This window comes from Carcharhinus amblyrhynchos, chromosome 3 (genome assembly GCF_965287045.1).
Source record: "Carcharhinus amblyrhynchos chromosome 3, sCarAmb.v2.hapA, whole genome shotgun sequence".
In the NCBI taxonomy this organism is placed as follows: Eukaryota; Metazoa; Chordata; class Chondrichthyes; order Carcharhiniformes; family Carcharhinidae; genus Carcharhinus; species Carcharhinus amblyrhynchos.
The window spans coordinates 17,078,514-17,094,256 of NC_137326.1; the positions used below are offsets into that span (position 1 = coordinate 17,078,514).

Below are 15,743 nucleotides of genomic sequence, written 5' to 3' on the forward strand. Positions count from 1 at the left end.
CCAGTCAACATTCACCAATTCTTCTCTCATCCTACCGTACTCCCCTCTATTCAAACAAAGTACGTGTGTCCAGGAACCCACTTTCTCCTCCTCCATCTGCACCAGAAACTCCACCATACAATGATCACTCTCCCCAAGAGAATCCTTCACCGCAAGGTCCCTAATTCTACCCGCCTCATTACATAGCACGAGATCCAAGATAGCTCTCTCCCTCGTCGGCTCCAACACGCACTGTTCCAGGAAACTATCCCGGCAGCATTCCAAGAGCTCCTCCTCGAGCCCACCGCGTCCAACATGGGTCGACCAATCAATATGCAGATTGAAATCCCCCATAACTACAGCCGTCGCATTCCTGCACGCCGCACTTATTTGCGCGTTAACAGCCCGCCCCACCTCCAGATCATTATTCGGGGGCCTATAGACGACACCCACCAGCGTCTTCCTCCCTTTGCTGTTCCTAATCTCCACCCACAACGATTCCACTTTCCGCTCCTTGGCTCCAATATCATCCCTTGCTACCACCTTGATGCTATCCTTAATCAGCAGAGCTACGCACCCCCCTTTTCCGTCCTGCCTATCCTTCCTAAACACTTGATAGCCCTGTACATTCAGCTCCCAGTCCCTGTCACCTTGCAGCCACGTCTCTGTAATGGCCACCAGATCGTATCCATTTGTGTCGATCTGCGCCACCAGCTCATCCACTTTATTCCGAATGCTTCGTGCATTCAGATAAAGCGCTTTCATCCCAGCCTTCACCTGGACCCTATTTGCCGTAACGCCACCAACCATACTCACGCCCCCTACTCCCTCTATTATTGGGACATCCTCGGCCTCTTCCCTTACCTGTACCCTATCCTTAACTTTAGACCTCGTAACGTCACCTACCCTCGCACCCTCCCCCCCCCTAATTAGTTTAAAGCCCTGTCTACAGTCCTCTTTACTCGATTCGCCAGCACTCTGGTCCCAGCACGGTTCAGACCAACCCCATCCCGCCCGAACAGGTCCCACCTACCCCAATACTGGTGCCAATGCCCCATAAATTCAAACCCATTCCTCCCACACCAATCCCTGAGCCACCCATTCACTTCCTTAATCCTGTCAACCTTACTCCCGTCTGCACTCGGTTCAGGCAGTAGCCCAGAGATGACCACCTTTTCGGTTCTACTTTTTAATTCCATTCCCAGCTTTTCATACTCCCTCCCCAGATCCTCAGTCTGCATTTTGCTTACGTCGCCGGCACCCACATGTACCACAACGACCGGATTCTCACCCTCCCATTCCAGGTTCCTCTGCAGCCCAGCTGCGACATCCCGGACCCGAGCACCAGGCAGACAACACACCCTTCTGTGCACTTTGTCATTGCGACAAAGGACAGTGTCAATACCCTTCACCCCACTATCCCCAATCACTACTACGTTCCTTTTCCCCTTCTCTTTGCCTATGTCCTGCTGCATCACTGTACCGTGTGCAGTTTGCTCACCAACCTCACCTGCCTCGTCCTCTTCCAGACTGGAAACAAGAACCTCAAACCTGTTACGCAGATTAAGAGGCTGAGGCCTCCGCTCCCCACCCTCCTTCCTCCTCTCCCCACTCTCCTTCCTCCGCTCCTCACCCCCCTTCCTCCTCCCAGCAGCCCCCTCTTGTTCCTGACCCTTAGAGTTAGCCAGTCTAAGGGGGGTGGATGTCTCTTGCACCCCATTGACAATGGCACCCTCTCTCCCCCTGATGAGCCTCAGTGTCTGTAGCTCAGAGGCCAGCTCATCCACCTTGAGCTGGAGCTCCTCCAGCAACCTGCACTTACAGAACAATTGGTAGATGTAGTGAGATATATGAAATATATGTTGGGTAGTGTGTGACGGTGGGGGTGGGGGTGAATGGGGATGGTGGTGGGGTGGGGGGAAGGGCAGAGGTGGGGTGGTACTGTGGAAACATGGTTCACAACCCTACCCCACCCCAGTGAGTGCAGGAGTGACAAACTCCTCAGGCTGAATTATTTTCATGCTCTGTTCTCAAAGTGAAGACAACATTCCTTGAGAACTCCAATCATTTAACCTTTACTCATTTTCTGGTGTGCAAAGAGCGTCTGGAGAAAATGTGGAGAAGTTTCAAGTATCGATAAATGTCGCACCAACCAAAAAAGTTACTTTTGAACTAACTTATGAAGAATTATTAAAACGCAAATTGGGGAAATATGAGATGATCCTCAGAGTAAAACCTATGCAGCTTGTCAAACAATTTCAGGTAAAGTGTTTGGTTAATATTCTATAACTAAAATATTTTAAATATAAATTGCCATACAATAAAATTATAATTGAATTCCTTAATACTGATGTTAATTTTTTTCAGATTGATGCCCATATTTTTGAACCAAAGGGCATTGCTTTCCTCAATGCTCATGGAACATTTTTAACGAATGACCTAGAACAAGCTCTGGTGAAAAATAGAACTGAAACAAAGGTATGCGTTTCTGAACTTGATGGAGGCACCTTTAACATTTCCTTTATTGGCATTTCAGAATGGACTAACTGACATCTAAAATCAAACTCAATTTAGGCTCATATTTCATTCAAACCAACCCTGGAGCAACAACGGAAATGTCCTGATTGCAGTGAGACCCTGTTGGATGGAGACTTTGTCATACAGTATGATGTCAATAGGGATCTGTCTAGTGGTGACATACAGGTGATTTGATGACAATTCAAAATATTTTCCAATTGTTCACATTGTGTAATGTTTCACCAATTGCTTCATTAATGTCATTTCAGATTGTGAACGGCTACTTTGTCCATCATTTTGCACCTGCAAATCTACCAAGAGTGCCTAAGAATGTCGTCTTTGTGATAGATCGCAGTTTTTCGATGCGTGGCCTCAAATTTAAGCAGGTAATGCAATTCAATCCAACTAGTGATAAACAAATAAATGTTCTACTGATTTGAAAGTATTTATTGAATAACATTTGGCAAATCATCCCTATTTGTGCGAAAGATCCTACAAAGTCTTCGAAAGCAGTATTTATGTTAAAATAAAAGCCTTGTTACAGCAAATGCGAATTTTCACAGCAACTTCATTGTTGCATTGATGCTAAAATAGACTGGGGGGAATTTTCCCATCTGGCCTGCCACAGGAATCATAGAGGGAGAGAGGGGTGGCGGGGAGGCAGGCCATGCATAGGTCCATTGACCTCTAGTGGGATTTTCCAGTTTTGGGTTAAGCCTGGCTGAAAAACCCCACCAGAAACTTCAAGTTTTGCTCTCAACAACTCAGCAATGGTTCTTATCTCTAATCTGAAATGAAACTGCAAAACTGCCTGAATACCATAATCGCGACAGCTAATATTTGAGGCTAAAGGAGAATAGATTCCCTCCAAGGGCAGTCTCGGAGGTAGCACAGTCATTTTAAAATTTAAATGGGAAAATCTTTCTGTAGTTTATAGTATAAGTTGCCTTCTGAAATAGTGGCCTGAAGCTCGTGCTATCAGGAGCACCTGATTGGTGGGCCCAGAAGCAGATGCAAAATGTGTCCTATCTGCGTTTGGCCCCTGAATGCGATTTCACAGGGGCTGGTTAATTAACCGGCAGTCAGCGTGAAATTGCACTGACAAAGGTTCAGCACTGCCAGAGGGCGTGTGCACAGAAAAGTGAGGGTGTGGGCAAGTAATGCACACCCTGGATGTGGACAACTACAACAGAGTTGCTTCAGGGAGCTGCTGATCTGTACAAATTAAACAACATAAAAGGAAGTGCAGCAAACTGAGGCCGGGATTTTATCACTTTGCTGGGGCAAGGCTTATAAAAGCCTGCCCGGGGCCAACAGAGAATCCCATTCTGTGAGCCTCACCCGCCCCAATTCTGAGGCAGGTGTACCGATAAAATTATGGCATGCATCTCTGCAGCGTATCCAAGCACCTGATAGCAGATCTCAAAAAACATCAGTCCCCAAACACCTTTTTTATAGTTTTATAGTATAGGTCAAGTATGTATGTATATAGTATGTATCAAAAATGTGAAGGTCATCCGACCATTTGGCCTGATCGTCCACTGTAAAAGTGGACAGGTTACGTAAAATCAATTTCTCCTTAATGGGCTTGATTGCAGCTTCATTCACTGCGGGTATACTCCCGACTGCCGTACACATCCGCCAATCAAAATATTGCCCGAGTGCCCAACATCTTCTCACATGAGTTTGCACACTGTCATGCCAGGAGTTTGCCCACACAAACGGCATAAAATTCTGACCAGTTAATGTTGTTTTTAATTTCTTTGTTACAGTAAGAGTCTGAAAATGTGAACTCTTGTTGCGTGATCCTTCCAATCAGTAATTGGAAAATTCAAATATCTTTATAAATGTTTTCCGCTTCTATATTTGTCATAACGCATACAGTAAGAGTGCTGAACACGTCATCAGTATGGATATGGGAAAATCCAGGCCGAGTTTAAATTGAGTCATATAAAATTCTGATACCAGACCACACAGCAGAGAACAGAAGTTGCCCAACTTCAATATCAATGTTGTTCTCCTCTCTGACTTCACATGTGGAATGTTGTCCAACATTGAAGAAACAAAACTGGAGAGAGGAACATCCTTAACCTGAGGCAGTAACATAAACATTATTTTCTCATTTGCAGACAAAATTAGCTCTTCTTCGAATCTTAGGAGATATGGACATTAATGATCATTTTACAATCATCAGTTTTGATTCCACCATTGAAACCTGGACAGATTCATTAGTTCAGGCAACTCCAGGAAATGTACTAGAAGCAAAAACATATATTATCTACTTACGGCTAGGAGCAGGTAAGGAGATCATTTATACTCATAGCAAATAGCAAGTAGAGCTGAAAGTAGGAATAGATCATGGTATGGTGCAGGTGAAATGAGCTCCTAATGTTGTCATGAATTTCAAATGAAGTACATTCCATTGTAATATTTTTTACAGATTAACGAGACTTTAAACAGAAATGCACTCTGACTGCTTGGGTGAATGCATAGGACTTTATTGTATTATTCAAGAAAGAGGAGGGAATTGTGCAGCTGTCCAGAACAGAAATTTGCTTTGATTTATTATTGTCACATGTATTGGGATACAGCGAAAAGTATTTGCACAGCAGTGGCGTGGCGTGACAGTGGCCAGTGCAGACTCGATGGGCTGAATGGCCTTCTTCTGCATTATAGGATTCTATGATTCTATGATTCTATTGATTCTAATGTGCTACACAGACAAAGCATGTCTTTCATTGAGTACATAGGGAAGAGGAAAAAGGATGATGTAGAATAAAGTGTTGCAGTTACAGATTGGATGAAGAAAAAGATCAGCTTAATATATGATAGGTCCATTCAGAAGTCCAATGACAACAGGGAAGAAGCTGTTCTTGAGTTGGTTGGCATGTGTTCTCAGAAATTTATATCCTTTTCCCAATAGAAAATGGAAGAGAGGATGTCCAGGGTGCATGGAGTCTTTTGTTAAGCTGGTTGCTTTCCTGAGGCAGCAGGAAGCATAGATGGAGTCAATGAATGGGAGGCTGGTTTGCATAATAGACTGAGCTACGTTCACAACCTTTTGTAGTTACTTGTGACCTTGGACAGAACAGGAGCCATACCAAACTGTGTTAAGTTTAGAAAGGATGCTTTCTGTGGTGCACCGGTAAAGAATAGTGAGAGTCATAGTGAACATGCTGAATTTCCTTAGCCTCCTGAGAAAGTAGAAGCCTTGGTAGGCTTTCTTAACTATAGTGTCAGCATGGTGGGACCAGGACAAATTATTGGTGATCTAACACCTCGAAACTTGAAACTCAACCATTTCCACTTCATCACCATTATTGATGTAGACAGGGGCATGTCGTCACTGCATTTTCTGTACTCAATGACTATCTTCTTTGTTCTACCCACATTGAGGGAGAGCTTATTGTAATCACACCATTTCACCAGATTCTCTATCTCTTTCATATACGCCATCTCGTCACTATTTGGGACACCACCACAATGGTGGTGTCATCAGCAAACTTGAAAATTGAGTTGGAGGGGAATTTAGCCAGACAGTCAAGTGTATAAGGAGTATAGTAAGGAGCTGAGGACGCAACCCAGTGGGGCACTGATGCTGAGGATAATCATGGAGAGGTGTTGTTGGCTATCCCTACAATGGGTTAAGAAGTCTAAGATCCAATTGCAGGGGAAGGAGCCAAGCCCTAGGCCACAGATTTGGAGATGAGTTTTGTTGGAATAATGGTGTTGAAGGCTGAGTTGCAGTCAATAAATAGGAATTTGACATTCTCAAACAACACCAAAAACATATTATTTGACCATTCATTCGCTGCTGTTTGCCACACTTTGATGAATGCTTGCCAGTAGAACAATGACTGCACTGTATAAGTAACCCATTGTCTGCAAAGTGCTTTGGGTCAACACAGGGTATGTAAAGGTGCTAAATAAATGCATTTTTTTCTTTATCATTCCTATGCTGGTAGACCTTAAAAATAATCTACCCAAAAATGGATACATGAGGGCTTGACTTTCTACAGACTGATTGTAGATGGGATGAGAAAGGTGAGGGGAAAGCTGTCAGTTTTATTATGTTAGTTGCACATTTAATCACTGATGAATATAATTGAAAACAATTTACAAAAAGCAGAGTTATTACTGTGAAAGGGATGACTCAGTGCTTAGACTGATTATACTCCACATGATAAGTGATAAAAGCATGAATAATTGAAAATGACACTGTGTTTGGGTCAATGTTCTGCATTTTAATGTTATGTTTCCTTAATTAGATATAATGTTAATAAATGCAGGGCAGTTTGGTATGTTTGAAATTTTGTGCAGGGATCAGATTTCATTCACCTTTCCAAGGGTAATTAAAGATGCTCAATAATTGCTGGCCCACATCCTGCTAATGACTGAATGAATAAATTCTAATGAGTTCAGCTCTGCATTTTTAAGTTGTATTTACATTTTGAGTCAGTTATTCTCAAATATTGATGAGTTAAGTTATAGAAATGCTGAGCCAGCATGCATCCTCTCTCACACTCAAAGTAGCTCATTCCTGTGTCACAAAGACATTTCACGAGTGTCTAATGTATGAGTGATCGTGTCAGAAAAAGATGAAAAAGTAAATCAGGGTAATGACTTGATGTTCAAATGGCAATTAATTGCCAACCTCATCCAATGTTTACTTAAAAACAATCAGGCCTTTTGGGCTTGAAGAGATATAAATCGACTTAGCAATGGAATAATACATGCTACATTCCACATGAGGATAGAATAGAATAGAATCCCTGCAGTGCAGAAGCGGTCATTCGGCCCATCGAATCTGCACTGACTCTCTTACCCGGAGTCTCACTTACCCAGTGTAACCCCACACATTTCCCATGGCTAATCCATCTAACCTTGGATCACAGACTTTGAAATACAAAGGGACAACTTAGCATGACTGATTCACCTCAGCCTGATTGGGCGCAATTTTCTCGGCCCATTGTGCTACTCAAGTAGCTTTCCTGGGCCATTTTTTAAAAATGGCATAATTAGCCTCGTGCCGAAAGAGAGCACAAAGCTGATTACAATATTCAAATTGCTATTTCAATGTCATTAGTGAGACTGAAATGGTACCATCCAGGCTCATAAAAGTCACCCCCCCACCAGCAGGGATGAAAGCTGGTCCACATAAATGGGGACCAGGCAAGATGACCTTGCTAGTGGGGACAGAAGCCATTGAGGACCCCCCCCCCCACTCCACTTGGGAGGTTGGTAGCAGAGGGTAACCCTTTGGGCAGTCCCAACCTTGCATTGCCAGCTGGGCAGCCTGGCACTGGGTACCGGGTGTGTCAAAGGGGGACAGGGTCTTCTGGGGTGTGGGGCTGATCAGCGTGGCTTTGGGGGGGGGGGGGGCGGGGAGCCACTTTGCATAAGGGATTGGTGGGGTTTGAAAGGGATGATTGGGGCTTGCCATAGGAGGGAGGGGGTCAGTGCTGGCCATGGGGAGGGGGCTTGGGGTTGGCCTGGAGGTTTGCATTCAGGGCTGGCCTGTGGGGATGTTGGGGAGGCCAGCAATCAGGGATGGGTGTTTGAGGAAACTATCAGGAGATGGGTGGTGTGGGGCTAGTGTGCATGCACTGATTTCCCTATTGATGGATCAGTGCATGCGCAGTGATCTACTCAATGTGCTGATGCCAGCCTCTTGGGTGGCATTAGCACCACCAACCCCCCCCCCCCCCCCCCCCCCCCCAACCCCATGACTGGGGTGGATACCCTGGTGGATTCTCTAAAGCACAGGGTGCTGGATATACAACTAAGTACGCCCAAAAAACAGTTGAGACAATCTCTCTTTTTCCCACCCGTTGGGCACTTAGTCTCTTTCTGGGAAAATCACCCCCCGCATCTTCGGACTGTGGGAGGAAACTGGAGCACCCGGAGGAAACCCAACACCAGGAGAATGTACAAACACTACACAGACAGTCGTCTGAGGCCAGAATTGAACCCAGGTCCCTGGCACTGTGAGGCAGCAGTGCTAATCACTGTGCCATCCCAATGTATAACACGACGCTTATAAATATCCTAGAATCTGACTCACAAACAGTAATTCCATGGAGTACCAGTAGAATACACACATATATATGATTGAAATGGATCCATTGCATCTCAGATGCTGCACTTTGTCATACGAGACTGTCACTATGTCACACACAATAAAAACAAACGATAAAAAATGGAGAAAACATCACAACCAATTTTAACAACATCACAGAGAATCCCCCCTGCACATTTTCCATATATAATTTGTATAAAAGTATCCATTTTTGATAGGTTGAGGGAGCTAGGCCTTTTCTCCCTGGAGAGACAAAGGATGAGAGGTGACCTGATAAGTTGTTGAGAGGTATAGATTGGGTGGATTCTGGGGCTGAAATGGTTGCTGTGAGAGGACACAAGTTTAAGGTGCTGGGGAATAGTTACAGAGGAGATGTCAGGGCTAAGTTTTTCACTCAGAGGGCGGTGGGTGAGTGGAATCGGCTGCCATCGGTGGTGGTGGAGGCAAACTCATTGGCGTCTTTTAAGAGACTTCTGGATGAGTACATGGGATTTAATGGGATTGAGGGTTATAGATAGGCCTAGTAGGTAGGGATATGATCAGTGCAACTTGTGGGCTGAACAGCCTGTTTGTGCTGTAGTTTTCTATGTTCTATGTTCTATTTTTGAAAGTGAGCTTATAACACTAACTGTTTTTTTCTCTTTCATTCCAGAAACAAATATAAATGATTCTCTGCTGCGAGCTGTAAGTCTTTTAGACACAGCTCACAAACAAAAGCAACTGCCTACGAGAAGTGCCTCTATGATAATCCTCTTAACTGATGGTGATCCAAACGTGGGTTAGTTTTTAAAAAATCACACTCATTTCAATATTCATAGAATCAAAGAACCATTACTGCGCAGAAAGAGGCCATTTGGCCCATCGAGACTGCACCAGCAATGATTCCATCCAGGCTGTATCCCTGTAACTCCACATATTTACCCTGCTAGTCTCCCTGACACTAACAGTCAATTTAGCACGGTCGTTCAACCTAACACGCACATCTTTGGAGTGTGAGAGGAAACCGGAGCATCTGGAGAAAACCCTGGAGGAAACTGTTGAAATAATTAGAATTATCAAATATTATTAAGTCCTTTCACTTAAAACATGCATTTTGTTAAAAAGGAAAATGGAAGTATATATTGGCCATAAATTTAGAATATATCTTATAAAGTTTATTTCTGGAGATGTGAACCAACAGTTGCTTAATTATAGTAATCAGAACTATATCAGAATTAGTTTGGTCATGGTCACATTCAGTAGTGGGATGGAGTTTTGTGCCAGATGATATGAGTTTCTGATCTTGGGCACTGGCTGCTTCCTCAAAAATAGTGAAGGAAATGTAGAAGATGACTTACATTAAACCATTGTACGATCCTCTTGCAATTGGTCACATAATGGAGTTGATAAAAGGAAGTTATCTAACATTTTTCCCTGAGTGAAATGGTATGTTTCTTCTGAAGAGCTAAAACCTGGAAGAAAAATAAATAAGAAGGGGGTTTAAGAGAAATAAAACAAAGGTTGCTAAATAGGATACATTTATTTGCTTCTATCGCAGGAGAGAAAGACCCAGCAAAAATCCAGATCAATGTTAAAAATGCCATACAGGCAAGGTACAGCTTATACTGCCTTGGCTTTGGCTTTGATGTTGATTACAGTTTCCTGGAGAAAATGGCACTGGATAATGGTGGTGTGGCTCGACTTATTTATGATGATTCTGATTCAGCCTTGCAGCTCCAGGTAAGCAGATGATTCATTAAGTGATAATTAATAAAGATTAATTCATGGCAAGAATCAGATTCCAGCACAATCACAGAATTGCAGAACTGTTACAGCGCAGAAGGAAGCCATTTGGTCCATCGTGTCTATACTGGCTCTTCAAACAAGCATTGTGACTTAGTGTTATTTTCTTGCTGTTTCCCTCACTCATTGGGGCAAATTTTCCCATTCCGCCCACCACGGGAATCGGAGCGAGCGAGGGGCAGACCATGGAAAGATCCGTTGACCTTGGGCAGGATTTTCTGGTTTTGGGGCGAGCAAGGCCGGAAAATCATGCCTGTTGTCTCTGTTCAAGTAATCATCTAATGTCCCTCTTGAATGCTTTAATTGAACCTGTTTCCACCACACTTACAGGCAGTGCATTCCAAACCCAAATCACACGCTGGGTGAATAAGTTTTTTCTCGCATCACATTTGCAAATCACTTAAAATCTGCGCCCTCTCGTTCATGATCCTTTAACAAATGGGGTTTCTCCCTATCTACATATTCAAGTTCCCTCATGATTTTGAACATCTCTATCAAATCTCCCCTTAACCGTCTCCTCTCCAAAGACAACAGTCCCAACCTCTCCAATCTATCTTCTTAACTGAAGTTTCTCATCCCTGGAACCCTCATTCGTGGGAGAATAGGAAAAGGTAGTGCTATTTGTGCAGTTTGCCTTTGCTATGTCAGAAAGAAATTACGTATAACGAGCAGGAAGAGAGGTAAATAGAAGAAATGTTTGTCAGAAGTGGAATATTGAGGAGAATTGAAAACATTTTGCCTATTTTACAGATTTACACAGTTAAACAGATTCGCACAAAAACAAATGGAAACATTGAAGTGATATGAGCCTACAAAAATTTTACTGATCACATTGTTTTGTAAAGAATGCACTTTTTTTAACTCCAGCATTACTGATAACTTTGTTTTATGATGGAATGGCTTCATTTAACTTCATTTTAATTTGTTACTGAAAGAGGAAAGAATTAGATTAGACTGTAATGTGCCCAGGGCGTATACATAGAGTCATGGAGTCATAGAGGTTTACAGCATGGAAACAGGCCCTTGGGCCCAACTTGTCAATGCTGCCCTTTTTTTAAAACCCCTAAGCTAGTCCCAATTGACTGCATTTGGTCCATATCCCTCTATACCCATCTTACTCATGTAACTGCCTAAATACTTTTTAAAAAACAAAATTGTACCTGCCTCATCCATTACATCTGGCAGCTTGTTCCAGACACTCACCACTCTCTGTATGAAAAAATTGCTCTTCTGGACACTTTTGTATCTCTCCCCTCTTAAAGGTATGCTCTCTAGTTTTTAGATTCCCCTACTTTTGGGAAAAGATATTGACTATCTAGTTGTTCTATGCCTCTCATTATTTTATAGACCTCTATAAGGTCAGCCCTCAGCTTTCTACACTCCATAGAAAAAAGTCCCAATCTATCCAGCCTTTCCTTATAACTCAAACCATTAAGTCCCAGTTGCATCCTAGTAAATCTTTTCTGCACTCTTTCTAGTTTAATAATATCCTATTTATAATAGGGTGACCAGAACTATACACAGTATTCCAAGTGTGGCCTTACTAATGTCTTGTACAACTTCAACAAGTCATCCCAACTTCTGTATTCAACATTCTGACCAATTAAATCAAGCTTGCTGAATGCCTTCTTCACAACTCTGTCCACCTGTGACTCCACTTTCAAGGAGCTATGAACCTGTACCCCTAGATCTCTTTGCTCTACAACTCTCTCCAGCACCCTACCATTAACTGAGTAAGTCCTGCCCTGGTTCAATCTACCAAAATGCATCACCTCGCATTTATCTGAATTAAACTCCATCTGCCATTCGTCAGCCCACTGGCCCATTTGATCTAGATCCCATTGCAATCTGAGATTACCTTCTTCCACTATGCCACCAATCTTGATGTCATCTGCAAATTTACTAACAATGTCGTTAAATTTTCATCCAAATCATTAATGTAAATGACAAATAACAGTGGACCCTGCACTAATCCCTGAGGCACAGTGCTGGTCACAGACCTCCAGTTTGTAAAACAACCTTCTACAACCACCCTCTGGCTTCTGTCATCAAGACAATTTTGTATCCATTTAGCTACCTCATCCTGGATCCCGTGAGATTTAACCTAATGCAACAACCTACCATTCAGTACCTTGTCAAAGGCCTTGCTAAAGCCCATGTAGACAACATCAACTCCACTGCCCTCATTACTTTCTTGGTTACCCCTTCAAAAAACTCAATCAAATTTGTGAGTCATGATTTTCCACTCACAAAGCCATGTTGACTATCCCTAATCAGTCCTTGAGTCTCTAAATGCCTGTAGATCCTATCTCTCAAAATACCTTCCAACAACTTATCCACCACAGAAGAGGCTCACCAGCCTGTAGTTCCCAGGCTTTTCCCTGCAGCCCTTTTTCAACAAAGATACAACGTTTGCCACCATCCAATCTTCAGGCACCTCACCCGTGGCTTTCGATGATTCAAATATCTCTGCTAGGGGACCCGTAATTTCCTCCTAGCCTCCCACAGTGTCCTGGGATATGCTTCATCAGATCCTGGGGACTTATCCAACTTGATGTGCTTTAAGACTTCCAGTACCTCCTTCTCTGTAATATGTACACTCCTCAAGACATCACTATTTATTTCCCCAAGTTCCCTAATATCCCTGCTTTTCTCAACAGTAAATACTGATGAAAAATATTCATTTAGGATCTCACCTATCTCTTGTGGATCCACACATAGATGACCTTGTTGATCCTTAAGAGGCCCTACTCTCTCCCTAGTTGCCCTTTTGGTCTTTATGTATTTGTAGAAGCTGGTATACTGCTGTTATTTGTGGTCAAGGTTCACATGCCACTAATGTGAAGTACCAAAAGTGCAGTATGGATCCATGACCTCAATTACCCACTTGATGGCTTCAGGAAAGGAGAAATTAGACAGGTCAAAAGGGAAATTATCCTAGCATTCAATCTACTAGTTGTATTCTATCTTTTAACTTCTAGTTTGCTAAGGAGTCAATATAGACCAAAAATGGTAGATTTGTTTTTTTTTACATAGCATATGTATATTTGCATTTAAGTGCAGAAATGTATGGCTTTTTTTGTGGTTAAAAGAGGAAAGCCATCTCATCCATGACCTATAGACTTCTTTGGGTATGTTCTTCCAGAAAAAGAATTCCTCCAAATGTGCAAATTGGCCTGTCTGAAATATCATACAATGCAGTGCCGTCAGCATTTGTTTCAATCCTCCTCTATTTGAATAATATTTCAGCACCAACTTTCCCTCCTGAATCCAGGCTCCGAATGATCATTTAAAACTGGAGAGATCCCAGGAGGAGAATCGATGGAGGCGAGCTAGGCTGATGCTGGGAGGAAGAATTTTTGACACATTATAATAAATGGCTGGAGCACCATCTGATAGGAATTCTATATATTTGCGCCAGTTGAATATGAAGATGACAATTTTGATGACTCCTTGTCCAATAAGAAGGCAATAGAGTGATAAGATGATGGTGGGGGTTGCGGGGAGTGGGTGTTGGTTGGTTGTTGCGGGGGGCTCCATAGTTTGGAGACCCAACTAACATTGTTTTCTGCTAGGTTTAATTCTTGACACTATTATTATTCTGTATAAGTGCTGATTTTATGGAAATAAATGTTTGTGAGTTGGGAGGTGTACAACTTAGCAGGAAACTTCAAAATCACTGTGCGCACCCAACCTATTTTAACTATTTCGAAGCTTCTAAACCTCATGTGTGGAAAATCACTACCTTACATTGGAGTACTCCGGGTTTTAAGCCAGAAACATAACAAAATATTTTCTCACTTTTACCTAACTCTTAAGGATTTCTGAAAATGCCGAAGCTTTTCGTCTTACACTCATCAGGACACTTTGCAAGAATAGCAATATAAGGGGAAAGCAGTTCATGCTGTATGAGAAGAGAATGTTGATTGGTTGGCAAGTGGACTCTGATTAGTGCAGATGTTATTCCCAAGGATGCAAAATGGAAAAGATCTCTAAGTGATCGTGGCCACAACTCCAAACTACTATCATGTTTCATACCAATTGAGAGCAGGCTATCCGGCCCCTTGAGCGTGCTCTGCCATTCAGTAAAAGCATGGTTGATCCGACCATGCCTCAATTTCACTTCCTACCTATCCCTGATAACCTTGAGAGTCCCTTGTTAGTCAAGAATCTGCCTACCTCTGCCTTAAAAATATTCAATGACCTTGCTTTCAGTGTTCTCTAATTAAGAAAGTTGCAAAGATTCATGACAAATTGGGAGAAAAAATTCTTCCCATCTCCATCTTAAGCGGAGTCCCCTTACTGTCCTCTAGTTTGAGTTTCATTCAGAAGGGGAAACATCCTCTCAGCATTCACCCTGTCAACTCCCCTTAGGATCTTACATGTATCAAAAAGATCACGTCTTATTCTTCTAAGTTCCCAGCCTACAAACCATTCCTCATAAGACAACACCTCCATCCCAGGTATAATACAAGCAAACATTCTCTGATTTGCATCTATCAGATTTATATTCTTTCTTAAATACAGAGACCAAAACTCCAGCCAATACTCTTTTCGTGGTCTTGCTGAGGCCCTGTACAAGCATCCCTACTTTTATATTCCATTCCTCTTCAATAAATGACAATATTTCAATTGCCAATTCTCTAACATATAATAACCAATTAGGAACATGGGGGCGAATTTTCCCATTCCATCCTCCACGGGAATTGTAGCGGGCAAGGAGTGGACCATGGATAGTTCCATTGACCTCAGGTGGAGTTTCAGGGTCAGTGGGCCAGAAAATCCCGTCCATGGAATTTTTACCTCTGTCTGTCCATCAGGATTGATTGCATTAGCAGACACTTTGCACAGAAGAAACAACAGTAACATTTGGTCAATGCTTGTACCTAATCAGATGATTGGTGTTGCCTGTTAGTATGTTAATGATTCATTTAATTAGATTTTAATGAAATGGCTTTTAAAAATAGATTGAATCCTTCAGCTGTGTAAACGCCTATTGTTATTTGTTTTCCTACAGGGCTTTTATAATGAAGTGGCAAATCCCTTGCTTTTGGATGTTGAGATGCAATATCAGGAAAATGCCATTTCAGAGTTGACAGAGGTCAATTTTAGACAGTATTATGATGGCTCTGAAATTGTGGTAGCCGGCAAGATATCGGACAACAGTCCAGATGTATTCATGATTGGAATTTCAGCTCACACTGTAAGTACCCAAAATCCTCATATATACTATTTAACTCTGCAGTCTAGCATCGTCACTTGGGGGAAAAAAAACAGCTTTGCTGATACTACAGAATATCAGTTCCACTTCTAAAACACTTGTTTATACTTTTGACTAGCATCATAAGTAGAAACAAGAATGCAGCAAGTTGGTCAGTGAAAAGTC

At 42.5% G+C, this 15,743-nt stretch overlaps 1 protein-coding gene across 1 annotated transcript in view; it reads left to right on the forward strand.

The window, feature by feature from the left end:
- The window catches only part of LOC145362470 (inter-alpha-trypsin inhibitor heavy chain H3-like), a 58,229-nt gene that overhangs the window by 10,172 nt on the left and 32,314 nt on the right, over nt 1-15,743 (forward strand). The window contains exons 5-12 of the mRNA XM_080218486.1: nt 2,079-2,241; nt 2,347-2,457; nt 2,554-2,682; nt 2,766-2,882; nt 4,626-4,794; nt 9,228-9,353; nt 10,113-10,294; nt 15,375-15,560. Of these exons, the coding sequence (XP_080074612.1) occupies nt 2,079-2,241; nt 2,347-2,457; nt 2,554-2,682; nt 2,766-2,882; nt 4,626-4,794; nt 9,228-9,353; nt 10,113-10,294; nt 15,375-15,560 (1,183 nt within the window). The remainder of the gene's footprint in view (nt 1-2,078; nt 2,242-2,346; nt 2,458-2,553; nt 2,683-2,765; nt 2,883-4,625; nt 4,795-9,227; nt 9,354-10,112; nt 10,295-15,374; nt 15,561-15,743) is intronic.